Genomic DNA, 20,178 nt, shown 5'->3' with positions numbered 1-20,178 from the left:
CTTGTCTCCTCATTGGTCATTTTGGTCAGGTGCCAGCGAGGTTATCTTTAGCTTCTTAACCCTTTACAGGTGAAAGGGTTTTTTCCTCTGGCCAGGAGGGATTTAAAGGTGGTTAGCCTCCCCTTTATATTTATGACAGAGGTACTCTTTATCAGAGTTCCTAGTGACAGACTTTATTAAAATGCAATACATGCTAATCTGGAGCACCGTATTCCACACACAAGCAGATGGATAGGCTGGAGAATTAAAAGAAAGTGAGGAAGAGTGCCTCTGCTGTATGCCTGCCTCTTACCTGTCTTTTCTGCAGCACCTGACAGATGCCTTTTGTCCCTGTTTCATAAAGATGGAACACTGAGGCAGTTTGTGTAAGGGGTAGAGCAAGGCAAGATAGCAGCAACTTTGAGTTTTGTGCTCTGAGAATCCTTCTTATATCCAGGAAGAAGTTAATGCTGCTTATTACAGCATTGATCTGTGCTCTAAGGTGGCAGTTATTGCACAGACAAAGAAGTTTAATGACTGTGTGTCCTCAGGAATCCATGCTGGCTAGGCAGAAAGTCCAGCAGTGTGATGAGGTAGCTCTTCTATAATGTCCTTTCCCTGTGATCTGTGGGGTTAGAGACCAATGATGGACTCTCTCATACCCCTTTTCCCTGATGGGAGCGTTAGTCAATCTCTCCAACATGAACATTTAATTTACTACGGTCCTTTTGCAGACTTACTGCAGGAGAGTATGATATGACTTATGATTGTAATTTTCAGTCTTTCTGCTATCTTACTATTTGCACCTTCACTCAGCTTTCAGGGTGAAAATTGCCTTGGTGTGTCTCGTTTTCTGATACTCATGCATTTGAAAGTGTTTCTGTTGGTGTTTCCAGCAGTGCATAGTCCTGCATTTTTAAAACATTAATCAAAATATTTCTATTCCTTTAAATGTTTTTTTTTATAAAACACCCTTTTCCTTAACTCTACCTGTGCTTATCCACTACTTGACCATGTCCCTTTAAGCTTTTATTTGTGGCAACCTGAAAAGTGCCTAGCATTATGAAGTTGTTATAAAAAATGAAAATTCCCTTAAGTAAAGGGAATGGTGTGAAATGGTTTTCTTATTCAAGTATTTGTACATGTGGATCCCACTCATGGTCCACGTGCACTGTATGTGTAGGAGTTCAGAATGTTGTTTTTTCTAGCAGTATCTATTAGGAGTCATTTGTGAGTCTTGCATGCATCATGCACTACCTCTCCCAAGGGCATAAAAGCCCATGCAACCCCAACCGCCACGCGGTTCCTTCTCTCTGCCAAGGGGCAGTCAGAACAACCTCCATATTCCTTGCTTAATCTTAAATCTTACTTTGTGTTCACTGTAGCTTTTTTTAATAGTTATTTGTGTTTCCTTTAGCCTACTGGCTGTATGTAAGTATATGTTAACCATTGTTAAAAAATTCCATTTATTTTCAAGATATTTTTTATCTGTATTCTTAGGTCAGCAGGTCAAAAGGTACAAGACTGTTACTTCTATCAAATTTTTATGGAGAAAAATGAGAAAGTTGGAGTCCCGACAATTCAGCAGTTACTAGAATGGTCTTTTATCAACAGCAGCTTGAAGTTTGCAGAGGTTGGTCACAGTTGTTAGTTTGTTTATACAGATGTGACCTTTATACACAGTGGAAAATCTTCTGTTTCCTAAAAAAGGAGAAATGTATATTTTGTGGTATCTTAATCACTGGGTGAACATTCAATATTTATGAGAAGAGTGGTCTACTAGTACTGGTCGGAAAAAGTGTGTGACATGATGCTAGACATTACCTTTTATAAAATCTCATTGAGATGGTTTAGTGTGTCTCTGTCTTTTGACCAAACTGATTGGAAATAAGATTAATGTTCTGGTATATTTAAAAACAAAGTTTTTGACATTTAAATAGGTTAATTTTCTTTTTTAATCATTTAATTTTACAGAGGAGTAAGACTTGTGATCTCTTCCTATGTTAAAATTGTGCAGATACTGTCTGTTCAGGGGAGGGGAATTAGTATATGTTTTAATATACCATTTAAACATGGCCGGTACCTACTGCACATGAAGAATTAGGTTGAAGTCCTTTCTTCTTAATTTTTTTTAGGATTTTTATGAGATTACAGTGATATAGTTGTAAACATTAAATTATTTTTGTTTCATTTGTTGTTTTGGTTAATATATAGACATGTAGCTTTAAAAACATGATTTAGCAACTATAAACCAATATAATACTAGGTGAAAATTATAAAATGTATATTTGGAAGATCTAAATTGCATTCTATTTTGGGATTTTTGGTAGGCACCCTCATGTCTGATTATTCAGATGCCTCGATTTGGAAAAGACTTCAAAATGTTCAACAAAATATTTCCATCTCTGGAATTAAATATAACAGACTTACTTGAAGACAGTAAGTATAAATATTGCTAGGTATTGTAAAAGTAAGTAGCCTGGTAGCCATATGCATATTAGACTGCGCTTGGAATGAACTTTTGATCATAACCAATAATTTCTTTTTCCTTTGATCAGTGTGACCACACCCCACCTTTAAGTGGGGGAACTGTTGTCTGGCTTGCCAAGGGAAAGGGAACAGTGATTTATGGGTAGGGTGTGGGAGGAGAGGTCAGAAGCCGCTGCAAAAGGAGGTGTGGATCAATGTTGTGGCGATGACTCCACCCCTGGGACCAGAAAGGTGGAGAGGGGTGAAAGAAAGTAAGCCCTTTTTCCGCAGAGGAGGTGAGACCGCACCCACACTCTCTCCCCTTGAGGTGGCAAAATACCAGGTTTGGTCAGGACCTGCTGTGGGTGACACGCTAGCCACTCCTTTAGGGAATTTTGGGGCGAGGGATTTTTCCCTCACCACCAAATTGGCTGGGCTGGGGGGGAAGGTGTTCGCTTTCCCCACAGCAGTTTCAAGGAGGGCTTTGTTATGGTGTGGACTGAAAGGAGTTAAGCTATATGTTGCAACTTATGTAAGTGTGGCTCAGATGTCCAGTGCAGGTAGTCCATAGGGAAGGTGTACAGTGACTGAATAAATGGCCTGGTAAAGGATTTAAAAAGGAAGTGTTAATTAATGGAACAGGTTAGGGGGATGGGTTTGGGGCTCCTATGAATGGCTCAGCTGGGAGCCAACCCCTCCTTTCTTATAGCCCACCTTACGAAGGGGGGTTGGATGGTAAGGACCCCACAGTGGGTTGGCTGGGGGACCTGGCTAGGAAAAGAATGGGGAGGGCTGGCTGAAGCCCCCGGGGTAGTTATTGAATGAACATAGTTACCTGCACTGTATGCTTTTATCTGCCGGGTACTCCCAGACATCTGATAAGAAAGTTGCGGCCTGATTAAAACCATATCCGGTTTTTCCTGTCCTCCTTTTGGTATAGCTGGACAATCCCTGTGGGTGCTCCACTTGGGGTGTGTCTGTGCCTTTTTGAGTGGAGATTTTTGGTAGCAGTGCCCATTTGACACACTCGTGCCCTATGAATTATCGTGCCCTGCACTGGAGTTGTAGAGAGCTGAGTGGGTGAAAATGTCCTCAGTTTCTTCTCCACCATCTTTGGCCAGAGATGGAGTCTACTGTGTGCCTGTTTGCTGTAGTATTCTTTAGTTAGCATATAGTTAGTTACCTTATAATGTGCGGTTTCAGAGTAGCAGCTGTGTTAATCTGTATCCGCAAAAAGAAAAGGAGGACTTGTGGCATCTTAGAGACTAACAAATTTATTTGAGCATAAGCTTTCCTGAGCTACAGCTCACTTCATCGGATGCATACTGTGGAAAATACAGTGGGGAGATTTATATACACAGAGAACATGAAACAATGGGTGTTACCATACACACTGTAACGAGAGTGATCACTTAAGGTGAGCTATTACCAGCAGGAGAGCGTTGGGGTGGAAGGGGGACCTTTTGTAGTGATGATCAAGGTGGGCCATTTCCAGCAGTTGACAAGAATTTCTGAGGAACAGCGGGGGGGGGGGGGGGGAAGGGGAATAAACATGGGGAAATAGTTTTACTTTGTGTAATGACCCATCCACTCCCAGTCTCTATTCAAGCCTAAGTTAATTGTATCCAGTTTGCAAATTAATTCCAATTCAGCAGTCTCTCATTGAAGTCTGTTTTTGAAGTCTTTTTATTGAAGAATTACCACTTTTAGGTCTGTAATCGAGTGACCAAAGAGATTGAAGCGTTCTCTGACTGGTTTTTGAATATTTATAATTTTTGACATCTGATTTGTGTCCATTTATTCTTTTACGTAGAGACTGTCCAGTTTGGCCAATGTACATGGCAGAGGGGCATTGCTGGCACATGATGGCATGTATCACATTGGTAGATGTGCAGGTGAATGAGCCTCTGATAGTGTGGCTGATGTGATTAGGCCCTATGATGGTGTCCCCTGAATAGATATGTGGACACAGTTGGCAACGGGCTTTGTTGCAAGGATAGGTTCCTGGGTTAGTGGTTCTTATGTGAGGTGTGTGTCACAGGTTGCTGGTGAGTATTTGCTTCAGGTTGGGGGACTGTCTGTAAGCAAGGACTGGCCTGTCTCCCAAGATCTGTGAGAGTGATGGGTCGTCCTTCAGGATAGGTTGTAGATCCTTGATGATGCATTGGAGAGGTTTTAGTTGGGGGCTGAAGGTGATCTGTGTTCTTTGTTGGGCCTGTCCCATAGTAGCTAACTTCTGGGTACTCTTCTGGCTCGTATAATGTGCATAGTTGTTGGAACAGTTCCCATTTTTCTCTTCGTAAAAATAATGTTTTAAAAATGTATTACTGTATATAGTCAGATGGCAATTAAGAGTGCCAGACTCTCCAGGATTCAAAAGGTGCCTCCTCTGTGAGGCAATTTCCCTTCTGTGGTTGACATTCTCAGAGCCTCTGCTGTTTGGGAGATACAGATCCTTCAAGGGCAGATTCTGGAAAAAATAGGGAAATCCAGTTCAAACTTCTGATGATGGATAAAGCTTTATGCCCAGCTTCAGATCAAGGGGCTGAGGAGTCCCCTGTACATAGATCTTCCAGTACTGCTAGTGCCCTGTCCACATCAAGATATTGGAGACAGGAGACCAGTAGAGAGGTCAACGGTACCTTGGTACCAAGTACAACTAGGGTACCAACGTCCTCTATAGAGGTAGCCTCAACATCTGCCTGTAAGCAAAAGGAGGTGGGAGTAAATCTCCAAGAAAACCTCAGGCTATGTCTGCACTATCGTGGTAAGTCGACCTACGCTACGCAACTCCAGCTACAGAATTCAGAGTCGACGTACCTTAGGTCAAATTACCACGGGGTCTACGCTGCGGCGGGGCGATGGGAGAATCTCCCATCGACTTGACTTACTCTTCTCGTCAGGGGTAGAGTACAGGGATTGACTGGAGAGCGAACTGCAGTTGATTTAGTTGGTCTTTAGTAGACCCGCTAAATTGACCACTGGTGGATTGATCTCAGAGCGTCGATCCCTGTCGTAGTGTAGACCTGCCCTTAGTCACTGACACAGAAGTTGACAGAGACCTCAAGTCCCAAGGGGAGCTCCATGCAGGCTGAGTGATGCTGGTACTGAAAAGCTGAAGAGGAGTCAGCCTTCTAAGGCAGACTCAATACTGGGTTCGGGTACTCATACCCAGAATGGCAGAGACACTGGTAAAAGTTCTAAGCCTGTCCCTGACTACTGGTAGCATGAAAGTCAACAGTACCAAATACTGTTGTCTACCTATGGTACTAATGGAATTGAAGTCAGCTCACTCCTATGCCAAATGTTTGGTACCAGCTGCATTGGTACTGAAGCCATCTTCTACAAGTTCTTGCTTGATCCCTTCTTTAATAACATTGATATTGCAAGAATTTAGGTACCCTAAGGACTTGCTAATATCTATGGAGCCAGAGTCTCCTCTGTTAACAAGTTGGTGGTTGGAGGGGTGTCAGCATCAAGACTTGGTCACTGACCCCTCTGTTTACAGTTTCATACTCACCTTCCTATACTTGAACAAGCTGAACAACGATCTCTCTTCCCTTCCCCCCTCTTCACCATTGAAGTGTATGAAAGAGGATTCTTCAGATTCTCAAATATCCATGCAGGGTTCCCCTGTCTATTGTGGGACATATTGCTCTCCCTCCTACACTGACATAATACAGAAGGATAGACCTCAAGTGACACCCACGTGACTGGAACACAGATGTATGCCTCCACCTATGCCATTTGGCCCCCCCCCAGTCGCCTTTCTGGGACTTGTGTGCATTCTATTGTCAAAATTTACAATGAATTGTCACACCACAGGAAGGGGCAGAAAAGGGCCCATTTTCCAAAACCACCTATATCAGGAAGAGACCTTTAAGGAGCAGGAAGCTAGGGTGAATAAGGCGCTGACTCCTCTCACTAAAATTTCTGCCTCATCACCGGATGCAGCCGTGATGTTTCCACCACCTTCTATGGCATATGACTTCAGGCAGTTCCAAGAATTGCTGAAATGAATCACAGACACGCTTCAGATTCACTTAGAGGTGCAGGAGCTCCATCATAAACTCCTAGATATTTTGAGTACTTTGACATCTATAAGGATCACCATTCTGGTCAATTAAACTGTTATGGAGCCAACTAAGACTGTTGGCAAATCCTAGCTTCTGCACCTGTAAAAGGCCAGATAAAAAATATTAGGTTCCTGCAAAGAAATCAGCATTTCTGTTTTCTCACTCAGCTCCTAATTCCCTACTAGTGGAGGCTGTTAATGAACAGGGCAGACAGCATAGCTCAGAGTCCACCCTGTTCAATAAGAACTACAAGAAACCAGAGCTTTTGTCACGAATTTTTATTCTTCAGCGAAATTTCAGAATAGCAAACCATCAGGCACTCCCGGCCAAATACGACTATTTGAATTATAACAGATTTAATTAGTTTATTGAGCGCTTGCCAGAGGAACATCGTGAGCAGTTTAAGACCATTGTACAAGAGGGTCAACTGCTGGCAAAGACATCACTCCAGGCCTCCTTTTGATAGTGCTGATACATTAGCATGGTTTCTATCCACTGCAGTGGTTATGGAACAGCATCTTGGCTACAGCTGTTGGGCTTCCCAAAAGAGAGGTCTAGATGACCATTGAAGACTTTCCCTTTGATGATCGCACACTCTTTGCAGACTCGGCAGATGCATTTTTCCACAGTTCAAGGATTGTAGAATGGCTCTTGAGTCCTTGAGAAATTTATGCTCGTGTTAAGAAGAAGAGGAGATTTAGTATCGTGCAGGGGTGGGCAAACTACGGGCTGCCTCCAGCCCATCAGACCTTTTAATCCGGCCCTCAAGCTTCCTCTGTTGAGCGGGGCTCCCAGAAGCAGCAGCATGCTCCTATTCGTAGGGGCAGCCAGAGGGCTCTGCATGCTGTCCCCGCCCCAAGCGCCGGCTCTGCAGCTCCCATTGGCCGGGAACCACAGGGAGCAGCGCCTGCAGACGCGGCAGCACACATTGCTGCCTGGCCCTCTGCTGCACCTGCACGTATGGAGCTGGAGGGGGTGCATACCGCTGCTTCCAGGAGCTGCTTGAGGTTAGTGCTACCTGGAGCCTGCACCCCTGACCTCCTTCCATACCCCAGCCCCCTTCCCCAGCCCTGAGTCCCTCTCCCATCCTCCAAACCTCTTGGTCCCAGCCTGGAGTCACCCTCCTGCACCCCAAACCCCTCATCTCTGGCCCCACCCCAGAGCTCGCACCCCCAGCCAGAGCTCTCGCCCCCTCCCGCACCCCAACCCCCAATTTCATGAACGTTCATGGCCCGCCATACAATTTACATACCCAGATGTGGCCCTCGGTGGGACTTACCAGTGGAGAAGGAACTGAGGGCAGTTTGCCTGCACAGCTCCATATAGCCTTAGTGTGGGGCACAAGGATGTGTGGGTCACGAGCACGGGAAAAGGGGCACTACTACCAAAAATGTCAGCTCAAGGGTGCAGGATGCGGGCGTACCTGAAGTGGACCACCGACGGGGGACACATCTCAAAGAACTCCAGTTACTGCACAAGGTGAGTAATTGCTCCTCCTCTTCACAATAATTCAAAGCTCCATCTTTAAGATGTTGTAGAATGTAGATTTGTGTCTGGATATACTCCTTTCCTCTCTCTTTTTATACTTCGGGGATAGAATTAAATCTTAATTCAAGTCATTTTCAGGTCTTGTGTGAATAGTGTTTCTTTAGAATTCTTTTGTTTTTCTAGTTCTAAGGAATAATTAGATGTTAGCAGCTTTAAGAGGTGTTACAGCACAAGTATGATATGTATCAGAATTGTGGGTGAATAGTGGTCATCTAGAGGCAAGCAGTAGCTCTGAGATCAGTTAAGTTAAGACTTTGAACAGCCAGTGACAGTCAAGTTTCACCTGCCGGTGCTCCAGCTCCACCAGATTAATACCTAAAACACCTAAAGTTCATTTCACACTTAGGGCAGTTCTATGCTATCGCTTAAGTCTATTTAACTTACATCACTCAGGGATATGAAAAAGACACACACCCCTAAGCAATGCAAGGTAACAGTGATCTAAGTGCTGTCCACACCGTTGCTTTGTCGGCAACAGGCACACTTCCGCCTCTCGTGGAGGTGGAGTCGTTCTACCAGTCAGAGAGCTCTCTCCCATCAGCATGGAGTGTCTTCACAAGACGTGCTACAGCAGCATCCGTGCAACTGCACTGATGTAGTGCTTCTAGCGTAGACTAGCCCTCTGTCTTGTCTTTCTGTAGCTTGCCTTGTCGTTGTCGGTTCACCAAACTGGGCCAAAAATCAGTTCAGTTTTACCTTTTCAATTTAAAAAAAAAAAAAAAAAAAAAAAGAGGAAAGGGAAAAAACTGGGAATTTTAGTATTTTTAGCTGTAATTTGTGATGTAGTGTTTATATTGGAAAGGCTGGGATGACCTTAATTTCTGGGACTGCTAGTCAACTTTTGAACAAAAACACATATAATACCTACTTATCTGTGTTTCAGTACTGTACCTGTAGGTAAATCTCTAGTTTAAAATTGGTTGAAATTACTTCAAATATCTAACAATAGCAACTTTTTATTAAGTCCTAATCTTCTGGAATGTAGCTTTTAGATGACCCACCATGGATTTTCAATTAGTTGAGTTAAGGGTTTGTTTGTGGTTCTTTACTTAAGTTCTGCTTAAATGCAAAGCTATTTTAACTAGTGTAACACTCACTAGATTAAGAAAATACGTTTTTAACAGAGCAGGAATAACTTGTGGAGTAGGCTTAAAAAAAAAAAAAAAAGCACGTGTGCGGTTACATCGAGTAAACTCGTATGGAAACACTTTCTACATCAGTATTTGAGCTTAAGACTAATACTTAAGTGTGTGTGTGTGTGTGTCTCCCTCTTTCCCCCCAGCCCCTCTGCTGTAGACTAGTAGAAGAGCAAAAGTAAGCCCACAGAAAATAATGATGGACTTTTTTTTATTTTTTGTCTTTCTTTCTTTAATTGCCAGCAATGATGTTAACTGGCTTAATGTAGGTTCTATTTTTACGTCAAAATAGATCTTTTGTACAAAAATGTGAGACACAGCATTTTTTTTTTTTTTTTTTTTTTAAACCACAATGTAGCTCCTAGGCAGTGCCGTATATGTGGAGGACTTGCAATGTATGAATGCAGAGAATGTTATGAAGATACTGACATTTCTGCTGGAAAAATCAAGCAGTTTTGTAAAACCTGCAACACACAAGTAAGTGTACTTTTTTTTTTTTTTTTTTTTTTTAAATTCTATGGTCCTTTTAAACTAATGTGTACTCGCAACTTGGTGTAGTATAGTAGTATCAGAAGGCACAGACTGACACGTGGAAGCAGGGATATTGGCAATTGGGCACAACATGAAGGGTGCAGTCCTCATTAACAAGATCAGTCTCTTGATTTAATTCATTAACACACCCTTGATGACTACATCAGTTGAGCATTTACTGTAGCCTTTGGTAACTATACAGTCCAACCTTGTGAACCAGTGAGGAGAATGCAGTAATTCCAGGTTACAGGAGCTTGGTATCCTTTAACTTTGGTCAACAGGAGTGCACCTAATAGTAAAAGCATTTTACTCATTTCCTGTGTTGCTCGTTCAAATTCAGCTCCGGGTAGTAGTGATCAAGTACTGTCTGGTTACTGTTTTGGCATGTCTGGTTACTGTTACTGTTTGGCTGTCTGGTTTGGCATACTGTTTGACGTGTTAAATTATTCTGGTCTTGATATGGTTCCCAGTGGACAGATAGATGTCTGTTTCCACTAAAGGTGTCAATAGTGATGATTATTTTTGTAAGTCTGCGGGAGGAGCGGCGCAAAGACTTGAATAGGTTTGGAGACTGAACTCCTCTCATCTCTAGAGTGGACTTCTCCATGGCAGGTTGGAGCTACATTTGGTGAGACAGCATAGGGGAACTTGCACTGCTGTTGTCCATGTCAGACCTGTTCTTTGGTTAAGACAGACTTCATTGTCTAGTGCTGTCAGTCTGCCCTTTCATAAATACTAAAATTCACACAGCCTTTAAAAAGAGTGCCGCCCCCCCAACACAGTTACCAACTTTCACGTGGTAAATAAGCACTCCAACACTCACAATAAGCCAAAAATCAAGCTAATCCCATTTCAAAACAAGGCCAAACAAGCCAATCTCTAAGAACCCCAACACTGTGACCAGAACCCCCCCAGCAGGCAGTCTGGGACTGTGGTGGGCCCTCTGTGCACCCCTGACTTTGATCAGCCCGTGCTTGCCCGGAGCTGATTTAAAAAAAAAAAAAAAAAAAAAAAGCTACAAGCCAAAAACTAGCTAACAAGCAACTCTTAAGCCAAAAACAAGACCGATTTTCTACATTGTCTTCATGAGTCTGGCCCTCAAGTGGGTTTGGTTGGGATTTTTTTGGGTGGGATGGTTTGGTTTTGTTTGGTTTGTTTGTTTTTTTTCTCTTTCTGAAATATTGACCTAATTCTAGGTTCACCTACATCCCAAGAGACAGAGTCATAAATTCAATCCAGTGTCACTTCCTAAAGATCTACCAGACTGGGATTGGAGACATGGATGTATCCCTTGCCAGAAGATGGAGTTATTTGCTGTTCTCTGCATAGAAACAAGCCATTATGTAGCTTTTGTTAAATATGGGAGGGATGACTCCGCCTGGCTCTTCTTTGACAGCATGGCAGATCGGGATGGTATATCTTTACTTAATTTTTTCTGTTAGACTGTCACATTAAAAAATGTTAGCTCTTAAATACTGTGACTTTAAAAGTTTTCCAGTACCAGAACACATACCTTTTTATATGTCATGAGGCTTGAAAAGTAATTTTTTTTTAAATGCCAAGACACAGAAATCTGTTTTTGTTTAGTTTAAATCCACTGGAATGTAGCTATTTAATAACTCTACAGTGTGTAACTGTCATTCTCACTTCTACAAAATCTCAGGCTTAAACAATTCAAACAGTAGCTGTCTTTGGCATAATAGAAATAAAATCTCTCTCTATTGCAAAATCAGTGTCCTCTGGTTTGGTAGCAGTGGGAGACCATTATCCTATGATAACATTTTCTTTAATTGACGTTCTCTGAATTAACACTGGTGAATTGAGGAGGACAGTACATTCAGTACTTGTGGCTAGTGCCTTAAAAAAGCAGATAGTAATAGATACAACAGGAGTTCGACTAAGAACAGTTGTATATTTTTGTGGTTCGCACATTAATAGTTTAATACAATGCCAACTGCAGAATGTTTATAAGTAGCTCCAATGATGATAGGCAAGCCACAGTAGACACCAGCTCTCTCTCCTATAGCTGTATTGCTAACAGGAATAAAAAGTTACAAAAGTAAAAGTCCAGTAAAATACACAAATCTGACTGGATGCACACAGCAGATCTGATGATTAAGTTGTAATTTTTCTGACTATAACTGCACTTTCCTATTGAATGTGTCAGCACACCTGATAGCACCCCATTAGTTAGGCAAGTAGCGAAGATTGGGGTGATGATGGTTTTGTGTGGTACAGCAATGCTGTTTGACAGAAACATTGTCAAGTCCTCATGCTAGCTATGGGAATTAATTCACTAATCTTGTTTCATATAAACAGATAAGACCAAAATAATTTATATTTGTTCACAAAGTTTCCATAAGCTTACAAATGGTTCCCATGGGGTTAGAAAAGCGTACTGTGGCAGTTGCGATCATTGGAAGTGTTAATACTTAATACAGAAGTTCACCATGTAGTAGCCCACAGTGACAGCTTTGGATTTGAGACATCTCCAAGATGTACGCATTAAAGAGGAACTATGGATGTTTAAGATGCTAGCCTAATCTTGTTTCTCTCCTTGCTTCCCCCACAAAAGGAGGCCAGAATGGTTTTAACATTCCACAAGTTACACCATGCCCAGAAGTTGGAGAGTACCTAAAAATGTCTCTAGAAGAACTACATTCACTGGACTCCAGAAAAATTCAAGGATGTGCACGAAGACTGCTTTGTGATGCTTACATGTGCATGTATCAAAGCCCAACCATGAGCTTGTACAAATGAACATTATACTCTGGAAAGGAGAAAAAACTGTACGCAGATTTCTACTGTTGCATTCACTATACACCATAGTCAGTTTTGATGCAACCGTTGCCGGCAATGGATGCTATTATAGGGGGAAAGCTGACTGCTAGAACAAAAAGATGAATGTTTTAAAAACTACATGTAGAGTTCTGTTGTTGAAATATCTAATAAGCATTTTGCACTCTAGGAAGTGTGCGCGTGTGTTTGTTTTATAAACAAAGTCTAAATGAAGTTGCTAAAAACTAAAGCTTTAAGTTAAGTGCATTGATAATATGTTGGTTTTTGAAATGAGAAGCTGAAACGTAACAGGAAAATCCTCCTTAGTCCATTGAAAATGTAAACACACGCTGTGTACTTGCTCAGTGTATTTCTGTGGACCAAGGATGATTTTTTATTTTTTTGGTCTGTAGCAAACAGTTGCCGTCAGGAAGGAATAATTTTGGTTTTATTAAGATCATTACAATTTACTTCTGTGGTCTTGTTAGCCCTTAGCTGTCTACTGATATCATGCATGTCTACTTCTATAGAATTCTAGGTCTTCACAACACCCATGATCTCAAAACTGCTCTATTCCTGAGGGTTTTATTCCTGTTTTATTTGGGCGAGTCAAACAAACTGTCCTTTCGTATGTGATACTTTTTTCTTCAGGGACTGGGGCAATATTGTCCAAGCGTAACCGTAGATACGTGAACTAACAAATGGAAGTGTCTTTCATATTTTTTTTTTTTTTTTTTTGCGAAACATAAAATTAAATATATACAAATGTTGGATGGCAAGCTAAACAATGTGGCTTATTGCCTCAGGGAGTGTTAATAAAGTAGAATCTGTAGTCCTTAGTAAAATGAAGTTGACACTTTGTCCTACAACGTACTGAGCTGCTATGTGTAATAGGTCTAAATTTTTCATTGTTTGGGATCATCAATGTTAAAAATATGAACATCAGGAAAGATAAAATTACAAATTTAAAAAATAGCATTTTAAACATTCTACTTGGTACTTGATGCGTATGAACAAAAAATGAATTACACTAGTTTAAAAAAAATCACTGTATAAAGTATTATTGATATTTTGTGACTTGGAAGTTGATTCTTATTTGCGATGGAATTCTATTATATTAATTGCCTTTCAGCTACTTCTGTCTAAACTATTTTAAAAAATGTTTGGAAATGTCATGTGTATACAGAAAAATTTGGATGTTGTAGAAATAATTATAGGTCATAAACTGCATTATTGTGGGTTGTAGCACATATTTTCAGATTTGTAAGAGCTATTTTACATGTTTTACAGGAGCCTCTCTGGGATCTACTCTGTAGAAAGAATGAAGAACAGATAAACACACTATCATTTAAAACAAAACAAATAAACCAAATACCAAAAGATTTTGCCTTCAGAATATTGTAAAAACTTGGTTAGTTTTGCACTTTTGTGCCAGAAAATGTAGAATATTTCTCTCTGGCTGTTTGCTGATTGTTAGATACATGTTAGGGCAAGACTTGAGAATTGCATTGGAGTAGCTGGCGGACTAAAAGCTGCCAGCTGAAGGTTGGTACCAAAGTTAGGGGATGGGTAAGGAAATGGTTGGAGTTAGTGAGATGCAGGGAAAAATTGGTATTAAGTCCAGATCATAGCTAATGGGAACATAGGGAGAGAACTTAATCTCCTCATTCTCTAGAGCTGCCTGATTGTTGAGGAGGGGAAGAGACTGACACTCAAAGAGCCTCCTGGCTTCTGTGAGATGTGAGGAGGAAGAAACACGTCTGTGTTTCATAGCCTTTGCTTCCTCAGGTAGGTGGTTGGTTCTTTGTGCAACTCCAGGGCCTGCCTCCTGGTCCAGAACTCTGGGTGGCAGTGAAACTGAGTAACAACTATGAAACTGTTCATTTGTGGGGGCCGCACAACTACTGGAGAAAGCGTGCACACAAGTTGTCTTTCTACAGACTAAAAGTCAACACATTCAGTTCTGTTACTAGGTTATCTTAAGCACAAAGGCTAGTGACAATTTACTTTAAACAAATTAAATTTAACAGAAATTGTTTAGGCCCTCAGGCTAGCAATGGCTTTTGGCTCAGCAGTGATAAGTGGATTTTTCGAGCCATGTGCTCGACTCCTATGCATTTCTTTCATTTGTTCTGTTAATAAGTCTGATATTTAGCCAGCTCCAGGGAAAACATGAGCAGCAAGCTGCCTCCTAACACCTGAGAATCTCAGACTTATTTGAAGTGCATATAGGGGAAAGGCAGGAACATTTGAAGAACAAAAAGGGAAGAAGCTTCTGCTTAGAAATAGCCAAGTCCACTAACTGTAAAGGTGTTGTGTGGGGTTTTTTTGTTTTTTTAAATATTGTCCTTGATTTCTATGGTCCTCATCAGCCTCGTATCCGAGTGCATCTCACAAATTTTAAGATTATGGTGATGCACACATTTGATTTTCCTTTCCAACAAGAAACAGCCCTTAGGGATTTTAGGTGGCTTTATCAGTTTCTATGAAAAGAAGGTTTCTCTTTTGGGGGAGAACTTGGGTGAAGAGGTGGATGATGATCCTGCTTTGAGGTTACTTTACTTCTGTAAGGAAGAGGCAGTTGGGTGTGTGGTACATATCCAGCCAGAGTTATTTTCTATAGTTTCCACACACAGTTTTGGTGAGAAGAATGAAACCTTCAGCATCTCCTTTTCACTGGACACCTCTCACTCTTCCGGTCCAAATATCTATTTGTGGGTTTTTTTTTTTTTTAAATATACCGATGTGCTGCCATGAAAAATTGTAGGAAAAACTTCTGTTCCTACCATGTCCACAGGCAAGACACTGAAAAGGCTATCTCTAGCTCTTCAAATGACCATCAGTGGTGGGAAGAGCTGGGGGAAAATTTTTAATGGAAAAATGCAGATTGGCATTGACCAAAATATTTTGCAAATGTGTTGAATGTGTGGAATTGTCAGTCAGAAAAAAATCAGTTTCAAGATTTTCAAAACAAAACTTGATTTTTTTTTTCTATTCAAATTGACTTTTTAAGAAAAGTACTTTTTTTCAAAACAAAATTTAACTCAAAGGAAATATTTTTGTTGGGGTTGGGGGGAGCAAACAAAAAACCAGTGGCAGGCTTGTGCAGTCATTTTAGCTGAAAGTATTCAAATAAACTGAGAGAGAGCTTAGAAAAATCAATCAGAGCTGAGTAGTTCCACTGACCCAAATGTTTCAGAGAGAATAGAAATGACTACTGACCAATGTGAGTAAGGGCCAATATAAATGGCCTCTTGGCTTCTCCCTCTCAAATCATTGGACTTCTTTCCAAAGAGAGTGATTTCTTACATAAATACTTTTTTCACTGTTATACTTGGAAAATTTGTATAAAGAATTGAGGGAATGTCTGTGTTGCTTTGTACATTTTTGGTGATTGTCTAATATCGTTTTAATAATCGGGTTGTGCAGTATGCATTTGTTTAATTATGAACCACTCACCACTTTGGGGATTGTATGTTAATACGGTGGTTTGCTATATAGCTCGTAATCTAGTCTTGAGGAGTTAAAATAGGTGGGAGAGATGCTTGTAGTAGTTTGGAAACACTTTTGAGGAAGAAAGGAACTATTTTTCTAATCTCAATCTTCGTATTACTCTATGGCATAGTTTTGCATCAGATTAGAGAAACAGATACATACTCTGACACAGTATAGTGTGTTTTAAAGAGTATGGAAGTTGACCATTCTGGTTCTCTTTACTGAAAGCATTATGCAAATATATAAAACTGACTTCAATAAGAGAAGTTTAAACTATGAAGAATAACTTGTGAATAATGTACAAATTTACCAGAGTGATGTAAATCCAAGGCAGTTACCCCATCTTATTTATGAGGCAACAAAAAAATGAAAAGGAATTTGAGATTCTGTAGGGAAGAAAAGATGCTTTCTTTACACTCCATTATTTCCTGGAAAGGGAGCTTACAGAAAGTCAGCATTTTTTAAGCAGTTACCACTGTTTTATACAATGCCAACATGCATTTGGGGGAGACTTTTTTTTCCAAATCACCAAAGGGCAATTGGTTGCCCAAGTCCCTGATGTTCAGTGGGAATTGGATGTTTAGCATCCTTTTTATTATTTTGAAAATCTCCCTTTTCAGTTCTTACACTATCGTAATGAAGTGCCTGTCTTCTCCTGAAGTAATGATGTTCAGAGGATAGGATTTTATTATTTAAACTAAGATTTCCCTTCTGCAAGTGTGCTTAAGGAAAACTTTAAACCACTAAAATTGATGTGAAAATAACATGGTTCACCATCATGAATTTTAACTTCTAAATACCTTTTAAATTGGATAGATGGCCCCAGGAACAGCACATAACACACCCGTGTATTAAGTTTTAGTTCAATGAACAAACTTGGAATCAATGGAAACATGAACAGGTCACACCAATGGTCATATACTTAGGCTGGGGTTATGAGGTCAGAGAAAGGTTACTAAAGCAATTCCTTGCACATACATCAATGCACAAGCAGCATAGATTCGTGCATTACACACAGCTGCTTCTGGTTTTTCGGTTTGGAGGTGATGGAAGAAAAACGTATGAAGACCTATGTTCAGTTGAGGTCTTTTCAGTGACTGTCTTGTCGTTTTCTGTGCAATGAATTTCTAATGTATTTGATGTTTGTTCTGATATTCGGCTCTTAGAAATGTAATTGTGTTTTTATTATATGGGGTGAGAATTTTCCTTTTAAGGAACTGTAGCTGTAACAATTATTACTCATGGTCATAAGCAGTCAGTTACTTCAGTTCAATACATTTTTTTAAAAAAAAATTTTTTTATTGTGCACTTTACACTCCTTTGGAATGGATGAGCTTGTCACCTCAGTCCTTGATAGTCTGCTTTGTAGTATTAAACCACAAAATGTTTTCTGTTTGACTCCTACAGTTCAAAGATTGAGTTGGCATGAAGGTTAAATTAAGCTTTACCTTTATTAAGGCTGCCTGTTTTAAGGTCTGAGTTAATTGTTCTGCCATTGTAATGAAGCATGTTTTGCATTTGTCTGCTCTATTTTTGGTATTTTGTTAAATAAACATACCAAGTTTTTGTGCATACATAGTTCTTTAAATTTAAAAAGACCCTTTCCTAGGGTGGTTAGAGAGTTAAAAATGAGGTTGCCCTGATTTAGCCTTTATAGTTTTTGGTAACTTCAGAGAAGAATGAATTGCTACTGGAAAGGCCTGTACTATTTCTGTATTGATATTTGTTATTAAACTTAACATTCTTCTGGCTCTCATTTCTTCAGGGGCTTAGAGGTCATCTGCATGTATTGGAAATAGAAATATTGACTTCACCCTGTGAACTAGTTTGTGTTTTTTATGAACTTTCTACAATCTCTCTGTACAGGAAACAGAGGAATTGCTATATCTGATCACATCGGGGTCCCATCTAGGACTATGTTCTATCTTGGGAAGTGCCTAGTACCTGATGTGACAATAGAAAGTGCAAGAAATCCTACAGTAGACAATTGTGGAATTAGGTTCCCCTCGGGAAAACTTCTTAACTTCTATTAGTTACAGATTGGCTGGCTTGTCCTTAAGCACAAGGTTTAATATCCCTTCCAAAACTACCCCTTATGTCTGGCGGGGGGCAGGGGGTGGCAGAGCACAAGGATGTGGCTAGGCAGAAATTATCTGGCAGTAGGTGGGTGAGTGTATGTGAAACTTGACATTGGGACACATTAGGGATAACACATCTCAAAAAAACAATAGTTAATACAAGGTGAGTAACCTCTCCATATAAGTGTAATATTGCTATAATGTCAATTTTGTTTAATGTCTGTTAGCTGAGAGAGCCACTCTCATTTGCGTAATGTAACTTTTCTTTAAAATAAATTTATAGTCTAGGACTTCGCAATCACCACTGAAAATGTATTCAAAACAACCCCCACCCCTAGTACCAGGAAGCCTCTGCCTACATTGAACCAAGTAGTTTGCCAAAAGTTGAGACATAAAAAATGACTGACTACTGGAAACTGGGCTGCATGTTTCCGATATCTCATCACAGGAGGACACTGACTTGTAACAGCTGAAAAACCTGATTTGGAAGTATTGTCCTCTGTGGTGTTTGGCAAAAGGAGATTAACTCTGAAGTGCTTTTGGGTGTTTAAAACTGCACTTGGATTTATAATTTTCAGTTTACTGAAAGATTACTAGTTTTAACTTAAAGAGAAAAGGAGTACTTGTGGTACCTTAGAGACTAACAAATTTATTTGAGCATAAGCTTTTGTGAGCTACAGCTTGCTTCATCGGATGCATTCAGTGGAAAATACAGGGGGGAGATTTTATATACACAGAGAACATGACACAATGGGTGTTACCATACAGACTGTAACAAGAGTGATCAGGAAAGGTGAACTATTACCAGCAGGAGAGCAGGGTTACTAGTTTTAATTCATTTACAAAACGCTTGTATTTAAGAAGCCTTTCTTTATTTTTCTTAGTCTCGAAAATTTGTTCTCTAGGGTGTTCTGTCTGCAAGTATTTGCTGCAGGAAAACACTGAATTTGCTTAATTTGCAGTAGTAAATTCACACTTGTCAGAGAGGAGGAAAGATTTAAATCCCCCTATGACTCTTAATAGTCAAGCTAGGGCTGCTGTCACCTTCACAGCAGTGTCCTGGTTTAAGCACTTAACCTCTTGTTCATAGTATCGGTTTAATCTCTAGCTGTAGACCTGATATCAAGACTTGCCACAGAAAACCCCAATTGTCCGATAGTAACCCGTGAAACCTGTCGTCCTCTCCATCATCTGTGCCCTAGTCATCCATGCCAGAAGCACAAAGGGCTGGCTTGCTGATGAGAATTGTAATGGGTTAGGTCACAGAACCCCCCTTGGGAACTGCCATCTGATGTGTTGGGTCTACCTCTGAGCCTGTTTTTCCTGGCAGCTTGGGACTTCAGGGCCTTGCCTGGTTGTGCCAGGCCTGCTACAACCACAGACCTAACTGAACCACAACCCCCAAAAGCTGCAGGCTTAACTGAAAACTGCTAGGTGTTCCTGTCTCCAACACCTAGCTATCCAGTTCCCAATGCGATCCAAACCCCAAATAAATCCCTTTTACTCTGTATAAAGCTTACACAGGGTAAACTCATAAATTGTTCACTTTCTATAATGATGATAGATATGCACAGCTGTTTGCTCCCCCAGGAATTAATACTTGCTCTGGGTTAATAAGTAAAAAGTGATTTTATTAAATATAAAAATTAGGATTTAAGGGGTTTCAAATAATAACAGACAAAACAAAGTGAATTACCAAGCAAAATAAAATAAAACACACAAGTCTAAGCCGAATACAATAAGAAACTAAATGCAGGGAAATCTCACCCTCAGAGATGTTCCAATAAGCTTCTTTTACAGACTCTACTTCCTCTTAGTCTGGGTCCAGCAATCACTCACACCCCTGTACTTACTGTCCTTTGTTCTAGTTTGTTTCAGGCATCTGTTTGGGGTGGAGAGGCTGTTTCTTGAGCCAGCAGAAGACAAAATGAAGGGGTTTCCCAGGGGCGTATATAGTTTCTGTCTTGTGGGTGGAAACCCCTCTCTCCCCCTGTGTAGAATCACAGCTACAAGCTGGAGTTTTGGAGTCACATGTCCATGCATGACTCAATTCTCTACAGGAATCTTCCCAGGAATGCTCAGATGTGG

General features: G+C 40.5%; 1 protein-coding gene across 12 annotated transcripts in view; it reads left to right on the top strand.

Moving 5' to 3' along the window:
• Positions 1-17,584, top strand: part of CYLD (CYLD lysine 63 deubiquitinase) — a 46,773-nt gene extending 29,189 nt beyond the window's left edge. For all 12 annotated transcript variants that reach the window (XM_043525972.1, XM_027822131.3, XM_007059660.4 and 9 more), the window contains 5 exons: positions 1,480-1,612; positions 2,310-2,418; positions 9,567-9,685; positions 10,936-11,152; positions 12,315-17,584. In XM_043525972.1, coding sequence (XP_043381907.1) covers positions 1,480-1,612; positions 2,310-2,418; positions 9,567-9,685; positions 10,936-11,152; positions 12,315-12,499 — 763 coding nt within the window. In that variant the 3' untranslated portion in view covers positions 12,500-17,584. The remainder of the gene's footprint in view (positions 1-1,479; positions 1,613-2,309; positions 2,419-9,566; positions 9,686-10,935; positions 11,153-12,314) is intronic.
• The last annotated feature ends 2,594 nt before the right edge of the window (positions 17,585-20,178 follow it).

This window comes from Chelonia mydas, chromosome 12 (genome assembly GCF_015237465.2).
Source record: "Chelonia mydas isolate rCheMyd1 chromosome 12, rCheMyd1.pri.v2, whole genome shotgun sequence".
NCBI classification, from domain to species: Eukaryota; Metazoa; Chordata; order Testudines; family Cheloniidae; genus Chelonia; species Chelonia mydas.
This window is presented reverse-complemented; position numbering and strand designations above follow the sequence as displayed.